Here is a 25472-nt window from a genome sequence, read left to right as displayed (position 1 = left end):
GTTCATTATGAGAGTGACCCTCTCAACTCAATTTCCTCCGTTTACACCGTCAAAATATGAACAGTTGACATTACTTAACCAATCTAAGACTTCATCCCGCTAAACCAACTGATTGTTAGTGGGCGACTCTAATCTTGATTTATAACGATATATGATTATAACAATTTACAGAGGACCAATTAATCATATAAAGAAAACAAAGGTGAAATGCAAGCATGGACCATATGCATGATTAGTAAAGTATAAATCAGGAGACCGACGAATACCTCCATTATTATAAGTACGAATATCCCCATTATTGAAATCCATGAAAACTAAAGGATGATAGTGATAATCATTCAACTCATTCCAAATGAAACATATTATACAATCTAATCTATACACAACTTACAAATTTAGTTAAATAGTCCATGTATTTTAATTTTATTATTTTTATTTTTTGAATTTCTCAAGTAATCACAAAATTTGTTAAGTCAAATTCTAACATAACCCTTATACTATGCGTAAATTATATGTTTAGTTAATGTTTTCCAATCAGATCATTAGTAATCTAATTATTATTTTTTATATAATTTGAGTTATAATTGAAATCTTAAAATTTGTAAAATGTAAAATACTAAAATTAATCAAATCATAGTACATATAGAGAACAAAGCTCGTCCATTTTTCTTTGGTTAAAAAGGATTCAATGATTAAAGCAATCAAACAAAACTCCAAGCTTTGGATTCATGGGGGTCGGCTTAATCATGGAGGTAAATTTGGGCCTCTTGTGTCTCATGAACGATGAATTTATAATATATTTATATAATATTTGATTCATTAATCGATTAAATAATTACAACACATGACGTGGATCATTCATATACGTATACTATAAAATATAAAAATAATTTGGGAAATTTCTTGAGAGGTAGATATGTGACTAAGCAGCAATAATAATTAAAAAGAAGAAGCAGGTTGATTGGAGCCAGCTTCGATGGTAACGTCGTTTTAATGCAAATATTGATAGAATTAATTGACTAAACGGTTTGGTGCCAACGAGGTGTGTTATGGGTACATGTGGACTTGGATTTTAATGGTTCTTGTAATGTCAAACACATTGGCCTAAACACACGAAATCTTTGATATTATTCTAACATATAGAAAGACAGGTTTGAATCGATTTCGAAGTGATTGGAATTCATTATTAAGATGTTATTATATTTTAGTTTTAAATGTCAATGCTCATACATATATTTAATGTCTGGGCTTAATATATCGATTGTTCTCTTATGTTAGGTTTAACAAAAATATCCCACTTTTTTATTATAAGTTACAAGTGCATTTATAGTTATAATCATAAAAAATATAAGTAAATCAGTATAATTAAGCATCTAATATGTCATCTAAATTGATATTTTAAATATAGTTTGATTTAAATTAAAACAAATTTAGACATGATACGTATGGCCTAATTTAATTTTAAATAAATTTTGTACAAACCCCAATGATCTCTATGGTAAAAGTATTGTTGTTATTCCTTGAGGTTTCAGGTTCGAGCATCAACAATACCAGGGGTACGAGCGTTCGATGACAAATGATTGAGAGTGTTCTTTGAACAGATACTACCTTGTACTTACCTCAGATAAATCAAAAAATTTAAATAAATTTTTAGATATTTCAGATCTGATTACATAAAGTGAGATTTAAATATGGAATATATCAAGAAACAATATGGAATCTAAATTTTTTTTGAGCAATCTCACTAATTAAAGGAATTTTATTTTCTATTGATGATCTAGATTCGAATAGCATAATTTGCATGCGTATATAAGTTTAAATTTAGGTCTTTAAAAAAATTGAAATCTCAAAATTTTCATAACCTTAGCGATTTAGCCTTATTATTAAGATAACTAATTTTTTTTGACTTCTTGTATGTCGAGAATAGCATCACTAACCTTTCATCAAACAACTATCATCAGGAATAGACTCAAGAATTTAATAAGAACAAACTTATAAAATTTTAGAAGCGAAAATAAGTTATCAGCTGAAAATACAAATAAATTTTCTAAAATATATATTGATTTGAAATTTTTACGAAGCGATTATCCCACCTAACTCCTTTGATACATCCCTAATCGTCATTCATATTTTTCCATAACTTTTGTTGTGTTTTTTCCCTATTTTGCATGTCAAGTATAATATATGTGTGAATGCTAATTATTGTTAAAGAAAATATAATATATGTGTGTGGATGGTAATGATAGACGCATTAAAAGTAATAACTTAAATAATCTAAAACAAAAAAAAGGTTGGTACAACATTATAATACACTATATAGTATATACATCAAAATTTGGGGAGTTATTTGTGGTTATGGTGGTTCAATAATTTCCTAATTTGATCCCTATAAAAGGCCCTTAAGTGTTCAAATTAACAATACTCCCACACACCCATTAGCCACGTAGCTTTCTTCTTCTCTTTGTCACTCTTTCTTCCCCCTAAAGATGAGCATGCCATCATCAAATCTAATGGAACCCCAAAAGCACAAAAAATATCAGAAGGCAAAAGATCTCTCTCTCTTCGCCATTGCTTTCTCCATTGTGATTTACATATCTATCTGCTATGACATCTTCAACCTTTCTTCTTCAACTCTTTTAAGCAACACCAAGTTCTGGTTTCTCATCTCCAACACTCTCATCCTCATCATCGCCGCCGATTACGGCGCTTTCTCGACATCCAAACACCGCAAACCCGACCTTTACGAGGAATATCACCATGCTTTACGTTGCCAAGCGAGGAGCTCTGCAGAATATCCTTCATTTGTTTCACAACAATATCAGAAGAGCATTCCCATGGAAGAAAAGATGTTAGCTGATCATCATCATCACAGGAAGATGGATGAACCCCCGGAAAGAATATTGGAAGTCGTCCGAATCCATGAACCGGAAAAACCCGAAACCATCCGACGAAGTAAGTCCCGTAAAGCGAAGCATGTCACATTCAATTACGCGAACAACAAAAACAACAACAACAACAATGGTTTGCAAAGATCAAAGACAGAAAAGCATGGACCGAGAATTAAAGTACTAAAGTCGCCGGCGGAAGCAAACGAGTTTTCAACCATGTCGAACGAGGAACTAAACAGGAGAGTCGAAGAGTTCATTGAGAAGTTCAACAGGCAGATTAAGCTTCAAGCCAATGCATGCTAGAAACCTCCAATTTTTTTGAACAGGGTCCCTATAGGAAGGAGATATGTTGTAATACTTACAATTTTTTTGTGTTTCCTTCTTTAGTTTGTGCCTTTCACCTTGAATCTTCCCATTTTGTCATCTTCTCCTTAGAAAATGCAGCAGTGTAAATAGTTTGGAGTTTTTAACTTTGATCTCAAAGACTTATCCCTTTCAACCATCTTTCATGTCGTCTATTTCTTCCATGCTTGTATTTATTCAGTTTAGGGTAAATTCTGTTACTAGTCCCTGTATTCTACATAAGTTTTGTATTCAGTGTATTCACTCTAATTTAGTCCTTACACTTTTAAAATTTTAGTTCAATCGATTTATAGAACATTAACTAAATTTATAACTTATGGATAATGCATGAACTAATAGCATAATTAAACTTGGCAGATTTAACGAGTATTGTTTGATTTAGAATTGAATTTTAAATTTTGAAGGTACAACGTCTAAAAATAATTAAATTAGATTATAAAGATTAAATGCATAACTTATGTGTAGTACAACTACTAATAGAGGAATTGGGTATTACATTTATTAGGTTGCACAAAATCTACAAGGCCTGTGATATAGTTGTTTTAAAGGTATTTTTAATGATCAATGCTAAGGGTCCTCGCTACATGCTCTTAAATAATTTCCATCTGCAGGTTGATGTTGAGGGCTAAGAACTAAAACCGGTTGTTATTGGCACTTCTTGGGACTTGCGCATCGGACAGAGCTGTTTCGCCATTAGCAATCCCTTCGGATACGAGAATAACAACGGGTAAACAACTGGTTCGACAACACTAGCAATGTTGGTTTGTTTACAAAGCAACTTGTTGCTTATCAAAGAATTGCAGACAATTTCTTGAATTTATTTATGCGCAGATGGTTAGCGGATTACACAGAGAGATCCCTTCCCCGAATGGTAGGGCTATTTGAGGAGTGACTCAAATAGATGATGCAATTAAGTCAGGCAACTCAGGTGGGCCGTTGATCGATTCCAATGGTCATGCCATCAGAGTTAATACAGCAGCTTCCACTCGTAAGCTTATGTTGCATATAGTTCTGGAAACCTGACTCGAGATCATCGTTTATATAATGTTTGCCTATCAAAGAAGAAATATCATACGGATTAAGTAAATGCAGGTCATGTGAACCCTATAGTGCACCAATCATGACCCCTTCCAATTACTCAAACCAAAGCAATTGCAATATAATCGTTCCTAATAACAATAGGTTACTTGCAGAAAAAACTGTTGTTTCTTTCGAACATAAATTTTATGGAAACATAAAGAGTCTCATTTCTTATACCTCCAGCAGCGACAACTGTTCCTCAATGGAGCAATCCACGTGACAGGAGACACGACAAGACGCAGGGATGAGAGTGAGACCAAGGCATCGTTGCTCCATTGGAGACGGAGAGGACCGGCGGGTGCTACGGTACTCTACTGTATCCTGGAGAATGATATTTCCTTGCTTGTCAAGGCAGTGGAAAGTGCCCAAGAAAAACCTGCCGTCTTTGATCCCCACCAGCATACGGCGAAACAGTAGCTTCCTTACACGAGTTACAGGATCTGAGCTGCTAGACTCGGAACCATCCGAGTTCCCCAACTGAATCAATGATTCCCCTACTTCTTGTTCCATGGGAATGCACTTGAATCAATATTTTTTTCACTGCAAATATAGGCAATGAATCTATGCTATCAGCATCACAAAGATCAACCAAACACCAATGAGGAGGTGATATAAAAACTAATAGAACAGCAAATTGAACATCATACAAAAGTGTCCATCGGTGAATGATCGATCTGTATATGGAACAAAGGTGAAATCGGTAAAAAAAAATAGGAAAGAACAGGATGGAAACATTTATACACTATAAGATACCGATTCAAGATTTTAAGAAAGCATAAATACAATTCAAGAGACAGAGAAAAGGGAAATTCTGCCATGACACTTGATCATCACCCAGCAGCAAAAATACATGCATTTGGCAACGCAGGAAATTGAGCAAATTTGGAAACAAAGAAATTGATAGTAATGCATGAAAATTACAAAAATATTCAGAAACCCAATTAACCGATTCAATTAAACCCTCAGGAAACGATGCTTTTAATTTGTAATTAAAAAATAGATCAACCCTAATAGCATAGAAATCAATACAGAGAAATGTAAGCGCAGCATATAAAACTAGCAAGGAAGAGAGGAAGAACACTAATATATCACTCAATCAAATCAAACCCAGAAACTGAAAACCGAAAGAAAAAAAAGGTAATTTGGTAAAGATAAAGTCTTAAAGATACAAAACAAACATAACTTGTTTAACTAAAACAAAAACAAAACTGTAAATGAATGGACGAAAGGAAAAGGCCGTAGTAACTTACCAAAGAGGGATTGAAAAATATTTGAGATAACAAAAAATGAGTCTCTCTGTTTCTACGATTTTGTTTCGGAGAGGTGAGGGAAAGAAGATAACAAAGGGGAAGAGCGACCTGCCAAAGATTTTGGGTTTGTGGACTGAGGCTTTTGAACTGGTTAGAGTGGGTTAGTTCGGCCCAAGATCAAGGGGCTTGGATTAAAGTATACACCTGCAGTTTTGAATCATAGTTTTTCCGGGCATATTTATCAATATTCTGATTTTTAGCATTAGTGTCAGATTTATAATTATGATAACTATTTGTAAGTTTAAAGAACAAGTAAATATGCCCGAAGTGATAATAGATTCGATCCTAACAGATCTTGTAGGTCTGTTAGGAGTCTTATCAAGGTACTTTAATTGATTAGAGGATATGAAAGTTCGGATAATTCGATCGACGTAAATATAATTCTGAAGATTTTAGTAGAAGAAAGAGTGACTACATATATGTAACTCGTGAAGGAGTTTCTCTTAAAATACAAACGACAATCGAACATAAATATGTGAAACGAAATTTTGTATTAGAATAGGTGAGTCTCCTATTAAAAAAACTATGCATTTATCTATGCATACATGTTTGTTGCTCTTTGTTTGTTTAGGGGACATGAGGGAGACAAATGATTGAAGAATCCTCGGTGGTTATGTAATTATTTATAGAACAAAAGACAGCATATTGTATATAGTATTGTTGCATGAACCCTACCTGAACCTTGAAGAGTAAGGCATGCATTATTAGGTCAATACATTATTGATTTAAACCCATCCTTTGCTGGACTTCCATTGTCGTTTTGCGGAAACACTTGTTTGGAAAAGCTTGGCTGTTCTCTGCTCATCATTGTGCCAGTGCCAGTGCCAGTGCCATGCTTTTAATTACAATCATTAGTTTAGTTTTGTCTGCAACAGGAGGTATATTGTCCTTAATTATGTTCTTTGTTTATACTGATCTCTAGTTATGGTCCTTAGTTTAGCTTATTTTATTCATTGATTTCTTTTGTTGCATGAAAAGAAAATTGTAAGTCATCTATGGTGTTCACATTGTGATGGCATTGCCTTGGCCACCTCCACCATTGATGAGGACTTTAAACACTTTCATCATGGAGGTGAGGTAGGTAAGTGTCAGTGATTCCCCACATGCTCTGTCCATCTTGCGTCGTAATCGGTGGCTTTTGCTTGCTACGTGGTCTTGTTTGCTACACTCGAAAATAGAGACAGAATTATGGTTCTGTTTGTTCATGAAAAATAAATTTTGTAAAATAAATTATATTTGTCAAAAAAGTAAATTTTAAAAATTATTTTGCGTTGTTTGGATAATGCATGTAAATCAATTTTTATTAGTTAATAAGCTTTTTAAAAATTATTTATTATAAATATCAAATATACCAAATAATATTTTTTATTAGAAAATAACTAATATTATTATTTTTAAAATATTGAAAATTTTTATTTAATATTTTTTGTCAATATTATTATTAAAATATTATTTCTAAAATTTTATAAATAAAAATATTAAGATTATTATATTTTATTAAAATAAAATTTTATAAATTATATTAATTATTTATTAAAATAAGAATATTATACTATTAATTATATTAATTACTTATTAAAATAAGAATATTGTTATAATATTAAAAAATATAAAATGAAAATGAAAATATTATATTGTATTGTATTCTAAAAATTACTAATAAATATATTTCATATATTTAATAATTTAATATTATTTTTTTGAAATTAATAAATAAAATTAATTTTATTAATAATTTATTATATATAAAAAATCTCTACTGGGAGACTTAATCACCAAAGTCAGGTTTGCATGCAAGTCAGTCCGGATTAGTTAGAACGAAGCCCTGGAGAGGGCAACAAAATAAAATATTAATATTATAAATATTTTTATTAAAATGATACAAAAATAATATATTAATATTAAATTTATAAAATAATATTGTTTTGAGTATTAATGCTCTGAAGAGAAAATTTCGAAAAACAACTTACAAAAAATCAATTCGTAAGTCGTTTTTCAAAAAGTACAAAGGAAAATATATTGACCATGAAAATGAATTACGTTGATCATCTATTTTTTACTAACCAAATAATGGAAAATGGGGGAAATGTTTTCTTGAAAATCAGTTACTAAGAAAGAAACAAACCCTAAGATAAAATATTTAAATTTAAAAAATTAAAATAAAAAAAAGTTTTATTTAATTGATATTTAATTTAATAAAAACTAAAAATACTATTTAAAAAAATGAAAACCACAACTTCTCCAACCTAACAGATGACTCTGTCCTAAAGAGAGCACATAGTTAGATTATGTTCTTAATTTAACAACGAATTGACGTCGAATTGTTGTTACGAGGGCTTGATCTTGTGTCCTAAACCTTAAGTTAAAGGACTTTTTGGTATAACCATAATACCATCAAGACAATATTAGGATAAGGGATTAAGGATGTAAACCAACCAACTCGAGTTCGAGCAGTATTGAATTCGACTTGACTCAGAAGTTTGTGAGCTTAGAATTGCCAAGTTCGATTCGAACTCGAAATCAAAAATTGAAACTTAACTCGAGTTCGAAAAAACTTGAATTCGAAACATTCTCAAATTTATCTCGATTGAAACTCAAACTATAATTTGAACCTGAACCTTAAATACATGAAACTATTGTCTTTTATTAACAAAATATCAATGTTAATATTACTAATAATTTAATTTAAAGATTAAAATGTTAATATATTAAGTTTTTTTAACTATTTGCGATCTTTTCGAGTCAGGTAATTCACTTTAGCTCGTTAAGAACTCAAATTGGACTCGAGTCGAGTCCATTTGATTCGAATCGGAATTTAATAGCTCACGAACCAAGACATTTAAGTTGAACGGTGAAATTTAGAGATTAAAATGATATATAAATACTTAAAAAAACCTAATATAGTTTTATTATTAAAATTTTCGACTGACAAATAAAAGGATCCCTCAACAGATTTTTGTGTATAATATGAAATAAATTGGTTTCTAATGTGGTATATGGTTGATTAGTATTTAATCTACACCATTACGAAGGCCCAAAGGGAATTAGTGAATTGAATACTGAGTTTAAACATGTTCTTAATCACATTATCTCCTACATAACAGGTAAATGAGATGTGACTTGATAATTAATCAATTCCAATATCACGTGATTGCTTTTACTTAAATATGAAAAATCGAACTAAATAAACATTTTCTAAAAAAAATGAAAAAGAAAATATAACTAACATTTATTTCTTAGAGCTTACATATTCAAATGAATTTAGATACATAATGTGTGGGGTAATTAATTAAAGATTTAAGGATTAAAGTTTAATTAAGAAATATATTAAATATAAGAATGTATTATTAAAATCGACCAAATATGGTGTAAAGTCTTGATTTTTTTTATTTATAGAAATAGAACGTATTATTAAATATTCTCGTATTCATCAGTTATTGATTAATTTAGTTAAACAATATATTAGATTTTTTAAACAACATCTAGAATTTAAATCTTGGCGTTATGAATGAATTAAGCTAAGTTAAAGAGATCCTCCTCAAAACAAATCTTTATGATATACAATTTAAATTAATAAATTAAAATTCTTGATTATGTTAATTTTAATTTAATGAGGTAACTTTGTAGATGGATAGTACATGTACGGAACATTCAGGGCATTTCGTTTTCTTCAAAGGTTGAAAAAGCTGAGCTTCCAATCTCTAATTAGTAATTAGTGTTGATGTGCAAACATGCACGATTGCATATGAATATTAACATCATATTTAAGTCAAGTCTTGATTTTTTTTATTTATAGAAATAGAACGTATTATTAAATATTCTCGTATTCATCAGTTATTGATTAATTTAGTTAAACAATATATTAGATTTTTTAAACAACATCTAGAATTTAAATCTTGGCGTTATGAATGAATTAAGCTAAGTTAAAGAGATCCTCCTCAAAACAAATCTTTATGATATACAATTTAAATTAATAAATTAAAATTCTTGATTATGTTAATTTTAATTTAATGAGGTAACTTTGTAGATGGATAGTACATGTACGGAACATTCAGGGCATTTCGTTTTCTTCAAAGGTTGAAAAAGCTGAGCTTCCAATCTCTAATTAGTAATTAGTGTTGATGTGCAAACATGCACGATTGCATATGAATATTAACATCATATTTAAGTCTCAAGCTAATGATAAGATATCACTAAAATGGTTATGAATTGAGATTTAGAAAAAGTTTTCTATTTATCAAAATTCGATTCAATTTTCAATATAAAAATCCGTCATTGGTTTGATTTGACACAAATATGTATATATATTTTTATTTAGTAAATTAGAAATTTAATTGAAAAAAATACATAGATACAACAATATTAGTAAAGACTTGTACTTGATTATTCTATTATTTACATATCAGATTTTCTTCATCCTAAACCTAAATTTAATCAAATCTTATTTTTAAAATACTCGACATGAACTCAATTTTTTTTAAAGAAATCAGATCTTATAAAATTAAATCCAAATCAAAGTTCATTGAATTCTGATCAAGATGTCCATTCATAATATCACCATTTCTTTTAAATCATTTTTATAAATAATGAAAACAACCACATTATTATTTCCGATCCATAACCAAATATACGTTTTTTTTAAAGGGGTAAAAAAGTTTAATATTAACAAAACATCAATTTGCATATATTAATGTTTAATATTTTAAAAAATGGCACTAAATTCCATACACAGTCGATTGAAGCCCGCCCATGACCCATAATATTTTCTATAGTGGCTATTAAATTAGAACTACAAGATTTTGTATAACTATGGGCTCATTTCATTTATTTTGTCCCGGGCTAAAAAATAAAGAATATAAATAGGGACCCGTTTCTTTTATTTCGCCTCGGGCCAAAAAATACCCAAAACCGACCCTGGATTGAAATATACTAATAACAGGTTGTACAATAATAATGTTTAGTAAACCCAAATCTAAATCCAACTAATCAAATTCTATAAAAAATGCATAAGTATATATATTTATCAATAACTTCATCAATGGATTTTATAATTATCCAATAATTACAATAATATATATATATATATCATTATCTTCATCAATGGATTTTATAATTATCCAATAATTAAACATTTCATCAAAAATATTTATGATATTTTAAGTTCAAGTTCTATTTTGTTAAGCAATCTCTATAAATATATTATTGTATAAATTTACACCCAACTGTGTTTTAATTATCAATCCCGTAAATAATAAAAGCTTTCATTTAATTCTTTAAAGTGTATAATATGTATTAAGTGGTATATTAATTATGCCATGTTGATATGGTATTTCATATTGTCATCTACCTTAAATTATAATATACTAATACTTACCCATCATCACCCACAGCCTCACCAATCATATTGTTATCCTAATTTTTTTTTATCATGTCATATTCTTATCTTACACGTTAGTATAACATATTATAAATATTATAAACAAATATTATATTATAATTACTTCATACAAATAGTAAATCTATAACACGTATCTACCTTAAATTTTATTTGTATATACTTCAATTAAAAAAACCATGTTATTAACTATGTGTATCTACTTTAAAAATATTTCTAAAGTTATCACTGTCTCGTGCTATTTAATATATATGTTATTAGAATTCACTTACATAATATAAAAACTCTTAATTTTACATTGATTAAAGATCGTTGAATAAATAAAAATAAACGAATGATATTTTTTCTTTCTATTTTCTTCAGTTTATAATTGTCAATCTCAATCATATTGTATTCTACACGTATTTATTTGGAAAAAATGTACGAAAAAGAGTACTTTTCGAGTGTATTTTAAGATAAGGAATGGATGATATTTCTATCCACCCCCCTCATGGTGGCTGACCATATTCATAAATGACTTTTTTTTCTATCTTTGGTCTAACTACTGTTTAGTCCTTTTTTACATTGAAATTGAGGATTTAATTTCTCTGTTTTAGTTTAATATAATTTGACAATATCCATGTACTCTAATTTTATGACTTTTAGTCATGTACTTTTCGAATTTTTAAAATTCTAATCATGACACAAACAAATGACTATTAAATCTATTAAGTCATATTATGTTATTAATTCTTGTAATATGAGAAAATTGTATTTCTTAGTCTTTAGTTTGATCAATTTAAATCTCTGTAATTTAATCATATTGTCACTGTATTATTTATGTCAGGACTAAAGTCTTAAAATTTGAAAAAAAGTGTAACGAACAATATTGAGAAAATTAATTAAAAGGACTAAATCTATAGTTTTCATATAGTATAGGGATAATAATAAATTGGACACATTTGTTTTCCATCAATATCCTCTCCTTCAAAGGGGCAGCTTTCTCTCTCCCACATATCTGTAAATCACAAGCGATAACTTTCCTCTTCCAAAGACAAAATAATTTCAAGTGGAAACATGTCTTCACTCCGTTCAGATCCGGTTAACTGGATCCTTCCCGAGCCGATCGATCACTTCGACCGTCTCCCGGACTCTCTTCTCCTCTTAGTCTTCAACAAGATCGGCGACGTTAAAGCTCTCGGCCGATGCTGCGTCGTTTCGCACCGTTTCCATTCCCTCGTCCCACAAATCGAAAACGTCGTCGTTCGTGTTGATTGTGTCATCTCCGACGACGATTCTTCCCCCTCTTCCGCTTCCTACGACAAGTCATGCTCCGCCGGTCTGATTTCTAGCCTCTTCCGGTTCCTTTTAGAGGGCATTGTCAAACCGTTTCAAGCTGTGGCTCATTTTCTCGGTCCGAAACGGCCCACTATCAGTGAAACCCTTAACACCCATCCGTCTTCTCCTTCTTCCTTATCTGTTGGTCCTGTTGGACCCCGTGCTGATGTTAACAATGGGGAAATGGAGCAAGGTGGTGTGACACATCATTCTCCGACGCAAGTACTTAGAAATTTCGACGAGATTCGTTTTCTTCGGATTGAATTACCCAGCGGCGAGTTAGGGATCGATGGTGGGGTTCTTTTGAGATGGAGAGCCGATTTCGGGTCAACCCTTGATAACTGCGTCATCCTTGGAGCTGCTTCCGTTACTAAGAACGTGCTTTGTCAGGTACCGGGGTGTGGGAACGATGGGTTTTGCCCCAATAATAACATCGCCAACGTTGATGATAATGGGAGTATTCCCGAGTCGTTTTATACGAACGGAGGCCTGAAATTACGGGTTGTATGGACGATTAGCTCGTTGATCGCTGCATCGGCGAGGCATTATTTGCTTCAACCAATAATTGCAGAGCATAAGACGCTGGATAGCTTGGTTTTAACTGATGCGGATGGACAAGGGGTGCTTTGCATGAACAGAGATCAGCTTGAGGAGTTGAGAGTGAAGCCATTATCGGCTTCTTCTGCTTCGAAAAGGACTCAGGTGCCAGCACTGAATATGAGGCTTTGGTATGCTCCTCACTTGGAATTGCCTGATGGGATTGTTTTGAATGGTGCTACTTTGGTTGCTATTAGGCCAAGTGAACAGTCTGCTTCAAAGAAAGAGGTTTCTGATGCTTCTTGGTTGTCAACTGCTTTTGAAGAGCCTTATGGGACTGCAGCTAAGATGCTTGTTAAGAGAAAAACTTACTGTTTGGAGATGAACTCGTTTTGATGTCTGCTTCCTGATCTTTGAAGGTAAGAAAAATAATCAAATGCTGGATATACTAGTCCGTGTTTGATTAATTTGTTAGAAAAAAAGTGATTTCATTTTTTTTAATTATATATGTTAGTTTGGAAATTGTTTCAATTCTTCATGTACATTGATTCTATGTTTGGTTAATAGGCATGCATGCTCTTGGTAGGTAGGGATTGACGCGGGAATTTGTGTCCAGCTGTGCGAATATAAAAAAATATATTAAAAATTTAAGTGTGCAATATTATAAAATCTCAGGGGTGCGAAATCGAATAATTCATATAAAATACAAAAAATATCTAATATAAAAGGGAATTTAAGTTTTCTAGGGGTTGCGACCCCCCCTCGGTCCATCCCTGTAATGGTAGGCTTTCACTTGTTCACAATTAGGCCATTTGTAATTACATAAGTGATAAATATGCTATTGGTGTCTTTTGTGGATGCATATTATAAGCTCAAATTATTTTGTTTCATGATCTTATCGATTTGTGTTTGTGTGTGTATATTATATATATATATATTTATGTTATGAAATTATGGGGGGAGCAATCAGAATTGTATTTCATGGTGAATGGGGATTTAGATTTCAATTTTCGTTCGAGATGTGAAAAACCTTTCGCTTTCAATAGGTTGTGTCGAAACTAGCATCCCTGGCATTCTGTGGTCTCCTTTTACCCTTGAATTACCTTTTTATTTATTTATTTATACATCTTCTATGAATGTAAAGTTCATTTAGAGATCATTTGGCCCTCTACAGGGAGAGACATCGAGCACAATGGTCAAGGGGGAAGAAACGATAGCATGCTTTTGGAAAGTCGACGAACAAACAACAATTTTGTTCCATATTGTAGCTTTAACCTCATGCAGTGTTCTGTGAAGCTAAACCTTGCTTTTGACCGCCATTGAAAGCAACCCATGCATAATGATAATGGACTGCAAGTGTTTTCAGCTTTTGTTCTTCTACTGATAGCCAAAATGCATCTGCTGGTTGTTTTTAAATTTCAGGCATATGCTTGTAAGCGTGCACACCTGCAACAAGACCGATGCTGTAAAGTATTGAGTTTTTTTTCGTCCTCGACTTTTTATCAATAATCCCTCTACATATGTGAATATTGTAGGTATGAAGATGTCATGCTTTATGTTACATATACTTGAAAGTTAATCAAGAATTTTAGTTTGCACCTATCCTTGAATGTTTATTCGATAAGCTTACTATACTCCCATCAAAGATTCATTGATACTTATTGTCTTATCCTTGTAAATTCGAATTCAGAATTCGATGGATATATCACTTGTTAAGAATGATTGTATGAGTCAACTTTGTTAAGCGCAAATTCGGGTTCTTATTATTGTTTTTATAAAGTGGCAGGCATGATTTCACCTTTTTTTTTCCCTTCTTTCATGCTCACGCTCATTTTGGTATCTTAGCATGCCTAATTTTACATGCAAAGAAAGTCGCACAGTTCGTGAAGATGTGGAGTAAGTGTACAAAAAGTCATAAATGCCACTTTTCTTATTTTCAAAGGAATTTAAAGCATTGTTCATAAACCAGACTGACAGCTATTATTGCTTTGCCTTTAAAGAATGGTGACATCTGACAAAACAGGTTGCTAATGCTGAAATGCAAATCAATTCTTTGACTTTGTCCTCTTTCCGATCCATTAAAAAAATTTCAATATCATAAATAATTCTAATGATGTCGCTTTCGTTTGTCGATTAAGCAGCTAATATAGTAAGAAGTGACTCGAGTTGTTCGGATTCATCAAGTCTCGGATTCAAACGCAGACAATTAAGTATTAGTCAAACTCAGACAATTAAGTATTAGTTGTCTCTTCAAATGAAACTAAAAAATTTCTTCAAAAGGAAATGACGTTTGTAATAAATTTCCTTTTTGTGAACCAACCAAACGTAAGCTGTCTTTATTAGCTAATTGTACAAGTAATGGAATTGAGTTTGGTTGTTGAAACAAGTGTTGAGTTCATTTATGGCCAATGGAATTGCAGTGGTCGGGTCACTGAGTTGACTCACGTGAAATATCAATGGACTGTAATTGATGGGGGTCCTATTCAGTACAAAGCTCATGTGAAAATGAAACTTCTATCCCATAAACCTTTTTTTGATGAAATCTTAGACTTGAGCACAATCAAGGATCAAAACATAATTTAATCGTACCGTCCAAAAACTTATATGCCATTCATCATCAGCCGGATAAACAATTTTCAGGGAGAAAAAGAGAGTTCAATGGAATTGTTATCTGTGATACATGTTGGAAACACACAGATGATGGACATCAAAAAGGATTAAACCAGAAATACCAATAATATATCAGAATCACAATAATAAAGGGAATATATCAATCACCAAATGCATGGGATGGAAAATGCATGCCACTCACGCTCATGGCTTCCCTCTGCAGTTTTCTCTATCTTGGCTTTCTTCCTGCATCCAGAAACTTAGCATGATGAGCTTCAACTTGGATTCTCTCTGGTTCTACTGTTGCATCACTCTTGAAAGAAATTTTGGACTCCCATTGCAAGATAATTATGCTCTTCTTGTTCAATTGCTTTTCTCACCGTGCATTTACTAAGGGTTGATATATACTCCAGTTATTAGAGAAGCAATGGTTATTATTTGGCTAATGAGACTTCTCGAATATCTAGCTTAATTTGATAACACAATGGGTGTAACTCCATCTACTCTAAGAGTGACTTCAGCTAGTGTTATATTGTACCGAGATATTAGAACCGACTGTAAAATAAAAGAAAAGACGCCAAAATTTTACATGTAAAACCTTAAAGGGAAGAAATTTTACTATCGAAAGAAAGAATTCAAGAGAAAATGTGGTTATGCGCAGATTTAAGGCTCGATCGACTTACTTCTAACTTTAATCCATAGTATTTATTTATAGGGATAATGACTTAATTACGAAGTAAATTTGTGTACCAAGAAATTTACTCGAACTAAGTTTCGTGCTCTTAACATTTACTAGTAGATGTATAGAACCCAATCAACCTATTGAGTGGCGTAGGTGGTAAAGAAAATATTGTTCTCCTTAGAGAACTCGGATTTAAGTAGATGCGTCCACAAAGTATGTGTGTCGTTAATAATTAAGAAATATTTTGAATAAATATTATCTTATAATCATCTCAGACTATTTTTTTTTAAGTAGAAATATTAACTTCTTTTCTTTTTTCCTTATAAAATAATGGTCAAATCAAGAGACTGTCAACATCTAAAACATCAACAAGATGAGGCATAAGCTGAATCTATAATCTCAAGATATTACATCTTTTATACCTTCAAACATATAAGAGAAATAACCCTAGCTAGCACACTTCAGTTACCTTTATAAAGACACATTTCAGAATTGAGTAGTGTGTTCTCAAAAGAAGTAACTTTTTTTCTTGAAAGATATTGTGTGATCAATTTAAGGAATTCATCAGAATAAAGGGTTATTGTTATAGGACTGAATAAATATTTAAAAAAGGAAAACTTGAAGAGAACAACTCAAAAAATAACATTATATTCAACTATTCATTAGTGTAATGATAAATGACATCAAATCTCGAATTTAAATCCGAATATTATTAGTGTAATAATATTGTTGTCAACTATTCATTAGTGTAATGATAAAACACATCTAACTTTATTCTTGATGAGTTACAATTTCTTTTACAATTCTTAAACTACAAATTTCTTTACTAGGTAAGATTAGTACATTCTATGATAGTTGTCTTATGTTTTCTCATTTATTATTTAAGTGACCTAAAAGGAAAATTTGACAAGTGATTTCTACCATTAATAGTTTTGATCATTGTTAATATTAATTTTGATGTTAGATCTTACAAAGAATTATTATGTATCATTTTTATCCAGATACACTGGTATTTAAGACTTGGTAAGTTATTAGATAAATCACTTTCCTTTTATATTTATATAATTTTGTTCATCAAATTTAAAAAAAATACAGTTCAATTACTTACTTTATCAATTTATTAAGTTTTGATTAATTATATGTTATCGATTGTTATATTTTAGACAATGAATCATGAACTTCTATCAATTTAATGATTGAACGTATCAGTAAAAATAGTTAATTTTTAAATACAACAAACTTACATTAATGAACAATTTAAGTTCTTACTCTTTTCTAGGCGAAGAGAAACATTTACCTTGGGAGCAGCCATGTGTGTTGAAGTTTTAGAGCTCGAGGTCTTACGCGCATTAGGTTTTCATTTTTTCCCCCCAAGATTAATTTACCCTTAATTAACAACTCAGGAATCTGAGAACCAACTGATCTGCCAAATGTTCAGTTTCGAGGCAAAAGTAAATTGAATTCTAAAGCTAATAAACCAAAGTAAAACCATGTTTCAAAAGTAGACTTTAATTGTTCTATTCAGTGCCCAGGAATGCTTGGCCACCAAGAAACTAACACCTGGCATGGGTTCACATATGTTAGGGGGGAGGGAACCAGGAAGAGAACAAACATGAAGACAACCAGCCGGTTCTTACTTACAGCAATCCATGAAGGAATCATGAAAAGACATTATAATACTTGAAACCCACATATTTATATATATATTGCCCCAATGGAAGACTTCATGAATACCAAGAAAGTGAGTGATTCATGGTACCATGCTATGCACAGGCACAACACATAAACCCAAAAGGCTAGCCATTAAAAATGTAAAAAGTTAACTCAAAACCCTTAACCAGGCAGGAAAAAAAAAGATATGAACTTCAATTAAGAAAATTAAGGCAAAGTGGATATCTTTGAATGTAAAGAACTACAAGTGTTACTGTGTTGAATGAGGGATGTTCAACTTACCAGGGAAAAAGATAGGGGTCCAAAGTGGGAACCTTTTTATAAGGACACTGACTAGTTCTTTTCTTTTCCTTTCTGATCTGAGTTCCTTGTTCCATCCCCGTAGCAGAGCTGCAAGCGGTCATCTAATCCAGCTGGGAATTGATGATGACTGTCCACTGGTGGTGCACCAATGTATAAGGGTTGTGATGATCCATCTATAGAAGAAAACCTCTGGAAGTGACGAGGAGAAAAAGGAGAATTGGACTGAAGGGTCCTCCTATTGAAACCAGCAATGCCGGAAGAAGAGCTTGTGAAATTGAGATTGTAGTCAACCCCTTGCCCCGGATGGGCTGTTGTTGTTTCCACCGGGATCAAATGATCAGGGTTCGGAACAAACGAGAAATGCTGCATCGCTTGATGGTTTTCGCTCGACACGGTGAATGGTGGTGTTGGAATTGGTTGTTGCAAAGAGTTTACCAGTTGGATTTGTGCTGGAAAATCTGAAGAATGATGATGACTTCCTCTTGAAGAAGATGGTCCAAGGAATCCCGAGCCAAAGTAATCCATTTGAGTCACAGGCCAAAGCCTGTCAGTAGCATTGGGGTTTTGATGCGCTGAAACTGAAGCTGAAGTAGGACTGGTGTTGTTGTTGTTGCTGACATTGCCAATTTCACTGGTGAGTAATTCAGTAAAGGTGGAGTTTTGAGAAATGGGGTTCGTGCTTTGTTGTCGATGAGCCTCCTTTTCTTTCAAGGCTCTTCCCTTAGCTAGTCCCCGAGTCTTGACGTGGTTCGCGCTGACCCCCGGCCTCGAAAACGACAAAGCCGAGTTCTTGCTAGTCTCCGACGTGCTACTAGGATCACCATCTAACTCGACTAGCGCAACATCCTCACTAGCTTGCTTCTCATCACTAAATTGCTTCGGTGTGTCAGGGAACGAAGCGGTGAGTGAAGGTAGCTCGGAAATCGCATCGGAGGCCGCTTTAATCAGCCACTCCACAGCTTTACTAGGCTGATCATAACCCAATCGATCTTGTAAATCATAAAACTGTATAGCTGTAGTAACAGACAATCTTACTCGCCTGTCCCTCAACCCTTTCGAAGTCAACACCTTGCTGTGTCGATCTTTGCCGCCGGAGGCTCGAGAAACCCTAATAATTCTCGAAAAGTTGCTCCAACCTTTAAGTGAACTAGTACCACCTCTGTAAGGTACCACACCGCCACCACCGTTTGCGGCAGCCTTTTTGATGATGTATCCATCTTCCTCATCATCAATCTTGTTTGACTCATCTTCCATTATTGCCAACTTTTGAGAACTTACAGGCCTGTGTCTGAATCCCATCCACCTCCATACCAAGTTCATTCCTTATCTCACAAACCCTTTTTTTCTCGCTTACAAAAGGAAGGAAAAATCTAGGTTTTTTTCTTCTTCTTCTTGAAGAAATGTTAGAAAGAGAAAGAAATTGAAATGGTGAAATGAGAGAAGAAGAAGAAATGGTGGGGTTGAGATGTTGTATGCATTGATGATGACTATGACACACAAAAGAGGGTACTTTGGTTTATGTAGTGTGATAAAAGGCCTTTGATATATCACTATCTCTTTCTCTCTCTCTCTCCCCTCTCTCTCTCTCTCTCTCTCTCTCTCTCCCTCTCCCCCCCCCCTTCCTTTAATCTTCTTTTTCTGCAGCAGCAGGAAAAATGGCAGCCACACCCTGCAAAGATGATGCTTTCAAAGTTCAAAACTTTCAAACATTTGCATTTTGACAAATTTTCATTAAAATTTGTAGTACTCACAAAGATCATACTTTACTGCTATAAATGATTATGTTGTTCATATGTACTCAAAGGAAAGCTCAAAAAAATACTCACAGAAAACTGGCAATGTAAATTGCTTGCAGCAGCTAATATAAACCCTTGAATCTGACAAGAAAAGCCCTTCTTCTTCTTCAGCTTCACAATTAAGCTTAAAGCAAAAAAAAAAAAGTACTGATTGCAGTGTATAATTTGGTGCCGATCTGAAAACCAAAACCAACCCTTTTCTTCTATCTTATTTAAAGCTGTTTTCTTTAAGCTGACCCTGAAAATGGCACACACCACACACCACCATTACTAATTTAGCTTAATTGAAAGAGTAGTACATGACAAACAACCCCATTAATAAATGAACTGTTTCAGGAATTACCAACAAAAAGATATCTTTTTTGTGCTCACTTCGGAACAATGTATAAGTTGTTTACAAGTGTCGACTGCTTAGAACAATAAATAAAATATCAGGAAAAAAAGGTATGTTTTGATTTCATTTCTTCCTCTGCTTCATATGAAAGAAAGTTTCAGCTCTAAACAGATCTGTGTTACCTGCAAAAGAACAACTAAATAAGATTTCTTTAGATAAAATGATTAGCCTCTCGTAGACAAGTTAAAACATTTTTATGCTTGATATTTCCTGCTCACTGAAAAAGGTAGTACTTTTACATCATCTAATCCTTAATCTTAAAACAAGTCAAAGTAGTAAAAGATAGGATTTCATTTTTATAAAGACACAAGCTTTACATGATCAAATCCATTGTTTGAGCTTCAAAGATAAACTGAGGAAATTAGCAAAGTTTAATAAACACCCATTTATTGAAATCACTTGGATTTCATGCATACAACAGTTGCATGGGTTTACTTTGTAAGAGATAAGACTTGGGAAGAAGAAAACAATCCAAGAGAACGGGAGTTGAAAGGGAAGAAGATATTTAGAAGTGAAGGGAGTGTTTTAGTGTAAAATATGAATATGTTTGATGTTAAAAAGAGAAGATATAACAATCATATTTTTAACCTTTAAAGTAATTTAAGTAGTGCTACTTAAATAATATATTTGTAAAATGATTTGTAAAAAAATGATAATCTTGTGAAAAATCCTATTCATAATTGAAATTAAGTCAAAACACAATCTGGTACAATACAAATATACTAAAAAACAAGATTCAAAACGAGCAAACTAAGCTGGTAGATACATTTTAATAATAAAAGAAAATGTTTAGGGCTCACTTGAAATATTTCTGATATAATGTCAAATTTAATTATAAACAAATTAAATTATATGATCAATCAATAATCGACAAAAAATATTAAAATCTATTATAAATACAGAGTTATTATAAACTAAAAAAAAGAGAAAACCAATTATACAAAATATATATATAAAAAAAACAATGAATACTCACTATAGACGATCAATACCAAAACTAATGATGTTATTAGAGATGGGTATTGGACCTACATCCGAAGGATTCCAACCTGACGCTACCCTAATGGGTCAAACTTTTTTTTTAATCAGGTTGAGTCGGGTCGGGTTTTTTAGAGGTTGTGTTTGGGTCGGATCAGGTTTAGGGTGAAAATATTCGACTTGACCCGATTTGAAAAAAATATAATTTTATCTTATATATTTAGAGATAATTGCAATAATACTCCTTTATGTATTGTTTTTAAAGTTAAATCTATTTTTTATAGAATAAAATAATTTTTTATAAATGTATTATTTCAGATCAAATAAGGTTGAGTTCGGATTTTGATCTCCAAAATACAGATAAAGTTCAAATCGGTGAAAGGTGTATATTTTTCAAACCGAATTTAAATCGAATAGAAAATATATACTTAGTTGGGTAGAGTTTAACTACCGACCACTCAAGATAGCGAAGAAGACAAGCGACGCTAAACGTAAAGAAAAAGAAAAAGTCTTTAAACATTTTTAAGGCAAAGATTTGAAGGCATTAAGGATTTAATTAATGTTTAATGTGACAGCTTAGACAACATATTGGATCGTACGAGATATGATGTGTCTCTTTAAACCCTAAACCACAAACTAATTAGTTACCATTATATTTAATAAAATGTTTTTAATAAAAAAATACTGCATTAACGCTTTTATCACCATTTCTATTTTAAAATTATTAGTGGAAACATATATAAATTAATAATATCGGGATCACATAATTTTATTAATTTAAAGAGGTATTAATTAATCGATAAATTAATAATTTAGTAATTTAAAGAGATTTTCCAGATTCAACGAACTTACAATATTATTCATGACATGAATTTATTGAGTAGCTTTATAACCAAAGCGGAAGATGATACAATAACTTTGCAACCAATTACGTGGAAATAATCACTCATAACATCAACAACTCTTCATAATATTTTGTTGTAGTATGAGAACACAACACCAAAATTTTTGGATGCAGTAAAAAAAGTTAGAGTTGAAGTACAACTAGATTAGATTTTAAGGAGAATTAAACAATAATAAAATTATATTTTACTAAGTTATGTTTTTAATTTTATAGAATTATTAATTTATAGTATCGAATAGATTATAATTTTATATAAGGATCTTCTAGAAAGTTAATATCTTATTAATTAAAAAATTTATTAATTTAGACCTTGAGACTAAGTCGGGACCGAGAAAAATTATTATTTTAGAGAAATTATCCATTTATCAAGTATTAATTTATAGAGATTCTTCGTAAACAGATTCAAGGTAAAAATAATAATCTATCGCGTTGAGGATTCTATGTAAATTATTATTTGTATTCCTATCAAATAAAACAATATAACATTGATGATAATATATAATATTATTCTTATAAAAACAAATTTCACAATATAATAAATAAAATAGTTGTGTTCTCGCAATCCAATGTGCTATTAGTTGCGGGTTAGGAAGAAGCCAAACGTTAATGTAATCACCCAATGGCCAATCTTCCACCCACTTGCTTACTCTTTGTTTAATTAGTACAAATGACATCATAGAAAAAAGGGCAATTCCGTTTTAGTGCTCCAATATATATGCTTTAATGTTTCTAGTTTATCAATAGAGGAGAAGAGAGTGGTTTTTTTTAAAAGTTTTGAGTGTAAAAATAATTCAAGAATTATATTAATTTAAAAAAAAAATCGAGGACTTCACGTACCATTGAACCTAACTTAAAACAATATAAATTTCAGTTTAGAAGAGGTTTAGTGGTCTGAACTCTGATGAAAAACAAAGGGTCGTGTAATCTATCAAATGTACAAGAGTTTAGAATTTATATATTATTTCGTTCAACCTAAAAAATTATATAAATTTATAATATTTTCGATTAAAACAAAGAATTATATTACGAGGGGTTTAAAATTTACGACCAAAAATATTATAAAAAATAATATTTTTAATTGTAACTAAAAATATTATTGACCTATTCTAAAGAATTATACTTTTAATAATATTTTCAATTAAATCTAATTATGCTATTTTTTAAGATTGTATTAACGGTTATATTTTAGAATTTTCCAAATGCATTGTCTGACTTCTCGATGTGGGAACCCAAATCACACCATCTTATCTCTCCACGCCATACCACGTGTCATCGTCTTCCACAAGCCTCCACAAATTATATTGCAAATAATATATATATATATATTCAACATAAGAGTAATTTGATTGACAACAAATTATGGTTTTCAGAATCGGACCGGTTAGCGAATCGGTCATGCTATCGGTTCATTGGTTTAATTGGTCGAAACGGTTCGACCGATTGAAAGAACCGGACGACGTCATAATTATTTAAAAAATTAAATAAAAATACCAGAAATATTTAATAAAAAATAATTTTTTATATCAAAAGTCATATTTAAAGCAAGTCATAACATATATAAGTTAAAAACCATAAAATCAAGTAAAACAAAATGATTTAAATTAACTACAACATAATATTTAAGGTAAAACATATTAAATAATAAATTATAATTATATAACTATAATTAAAAAATAAATTTGGGATTAAAAAAATCATAACAAAATTATATAACTATAATTATATAACTATTCTTTCACTTCAATCAAGCTCTAATTTTAGGCTTCAATCGAGATTCTAATTTTTTTTGAGTTCAAGCCTTTTTGAGTTCAAGTTTCAATATTATATTTCGAGTTTGAGTTGAACTTGATAATTTTTAGCTTGTGAGTTTGAGTTGAGTTGAGCTTACTTTTAAAGTTTTCAAGTTCGAGTCGAGCTCAGCAATACTCGAGTTCGACTTGGCTCGTTTAACAAACGACGTTGTTTGGTTTAATTTTTTTTAAAAAACAAAAATCCCATTTTCTCGGTTTTCAGCCGGTCCGGTTCGAACGATTCAACGGTTCTGATCGGTTCACTAATAACGATTCAACCGATTTAAATTAAACCAGACTAAGTAACGATTCCCGATTAAATCAGTTGAACCGGCCAATCCGGTCCGATTTTCAAAACAGAGCTACAAATAATGAAATCTTAACCAATTAATTTCAGGTGCTTCTTGGGATGTCTAGAAGGCAGAATTTGGTATGTGTATATATGGAGTTGGTATAATAAAATCGAATTGTTTTTTGCAGTGGTGGCCTTTGGCACAAGCATCCAGCCAGCCAATGGCAAATTATGGATTAACCACAGGCTTAATATAAAGCCAAATCCACCCTTTTTAAATATATGGGGTAAACTTCTCCTGTAGTCACTCAAGTTTTAAGGCATTTATACACCCATCACTTATATTCAAAAACTCTTATTTTAGTAATTGCCGTTAAAGAATGCTTTTTCTTTTCTGTTTTCTTATTTTAGTCACTCTTATTAAGGATTGCTTTCATTCTTTTTCTTACTAATTAGGTGATAATATATGTCATCATCTTATTGATTATAAGGGTATTATTTTGTTGAGCGCACCGACTATTGAATATTATAAAACGATCCCCTAACTATAAGATATTATTGTGTTGAGTCTCCAGCTATTAAAAGTTACAAAATAGTCACTTGACTATTCATATGTCCCAAATTCATCTTTTCTGTTAAAAAGTTGGCGACCTTCTGAGTTGGACGTTAACACACTCACTGAGATATGATAAAATTTGATTTCATAACTGTTTGAGTTATATTTTGAGAATTGAGTCTCTATTTACATTATATCGTTGAATTAGTACTTTAAGCATTATGTCGTTAAGCTAGTGTTTGAAAGTAACAACGGTGCCAGTAAACATCATTAAAATATATTTTTATTATATCACAATCAATAAGTTAATGTCAAATTTTTAATGAAAAAAGGACGAATTTAGAATATATGAATAATCATGTGACTATTTTGTAACTTTTAATAGTTGGAAGACTCAACAAAATAATGTCATATAATCAAGAAACAATTTTGTAACTTTTAATAGTTGAAACTCAATAAAGTAGTGTATTATAATCGAGAGATTATTTATATACTATGCGAATATAATGACTCAAATATTTTTATTTCCAAAATTTTAAAGAATGTTGTTGTGTTAAAAAACTCGATGAAAAAAGATTTATCGACTTTTTAATCTTATTCGACTCA

At 31.5% G+C, this 25472-nt stretch overlaps 4 protein-coding genes across 5 annotated transcripts; 2 read left to right on the top strand and 2 right to left on the bottom strand.

Annotated features, from left to right (window-relative positions):
• Nucleotides 1-2486: 2486 nt before the first annotated feature.
• Nucleotides 2487-3191, top strand: LOC120210389. The gene has a single exon (XM_039209135.1). The coding sequence runs from the start codon at nucleotides 2487-2489 to the stop codon at nucleotides 3189-3191; it is 705 nt and encodes a 234-aa protein (XP_039065066.1).
• A 1167-nt stretch (nucleotides 3192-4358) lies between these two features.
• On the bottom strand, nucleotides 4359-18610 carry LOC120210349. 2 transcript variants are annotated; one of them, XM_039209106.1, is made up of 3 exons: nucleotides 18592-18610; nucleotides 5593-5627; nucleotides 4359-4869 (listed from the first exon to the last, which is right to left on the bottom strand). In XM_039209106.1, exon 3 carries the CDS (start codon nucleotides 4839-4841, stop codon nucleotides 4503-4505), a length of 339 nt encoding a protein of 112 aa, XP_039065037.1. In that variant the 5' UTR covers nucleotides 4842-4869; nucleotides 5593-5627; nucleotides 18592-18610; the 3' UTR covers nucleotides 4359-4502. The 2 variants fall into 2 exon arrangements, with proteins under 2 accessions (XP_039065037.1, XP_039065038.1); XM_039209107.1 differs by lacking the exon at nucleotides 18592-18610 and having other exon boundaries at nucleotides 4359-4871; nucleotides 5582-5633.
• Nucleotides 12064-14669, top strand: LOC120210347 (F-box protein At5g46170-like). Its single transcript, XM_039209104.1, has 2 exons — nucleotides 12064-13309; nucleotides 14065-14669. Exon 1 carries the CDS (start codon nucleotides 12093-12095, stop codon nucleotides 13284-13286), a length of 1194 nt encoding a protein of 397 aa, XP_039065035.1. The 5' UTR covers nucleotides 12064-12092; the 3' UTR covers nucleotides 13287-13309; nucleotides 14065-14669.
• LOC120210346 (transcription factor TCP24-like) lies at nucleotides 18135-19701 on the bottom strand. Its single transcript, XM_039209103.1, is given in 2 exon segments — nucleotides 18135-19407; nucleotides 19409-19701. Coding segments are annotated over 2 exon segments (1278 nt in total). The 5' UTR covers nucleotides 19466-19701; the 3' UTR covers nucleotides 18135-18186.
• Between the last annotated feature and the right edge of the window lie 5771 nt (nucleotides 19702-25472).

Source organism: Hibiscus syriacus, unplaced genomic scaffold, assembly GCF_006381635.1.
Source record: "Hibiscus syriacus cultivar Baekdansim isolate YM2019G1 unplaced genomic scaffold, ASM638163v2 tig00109923_pilon, whole genome shotgun sequence".
Lineage (NCBI taxonomy): Eukaryota > Viridiplantae > Streptophyta > Magnoliopsida > Malvales > Malvaceae > Hibiscus > Hibiscus syriacus.
This window is presented reverse-complemented; position numbering and strand designations above follow the sequence as displayed.

Excerpts from the sequence above, each read along its gene's own strand:
- LOC120210347 (XM_039209104.1), top strand. The coding sequence starts at position 12,093 with ATGTCTTCACTCCGTTCAGATCCGGTTAACTGGATCCTTCCCGAGCCG.
- LOC120210349 (XM_039209106.1), bottom strand. The coding sequence starts at position 4,841 with ATGGAACAAGAAGTAGGGGAATCATTGATTCAGTTGGGGAACTCGGAT.
- LOC120210389 (XM_039209135.1), top strand. The coding sequence starts at position 2,487 with ATGAGCATGCCATCATCAAATCTAATGGAACCCCAAAAGCACAAAAAA.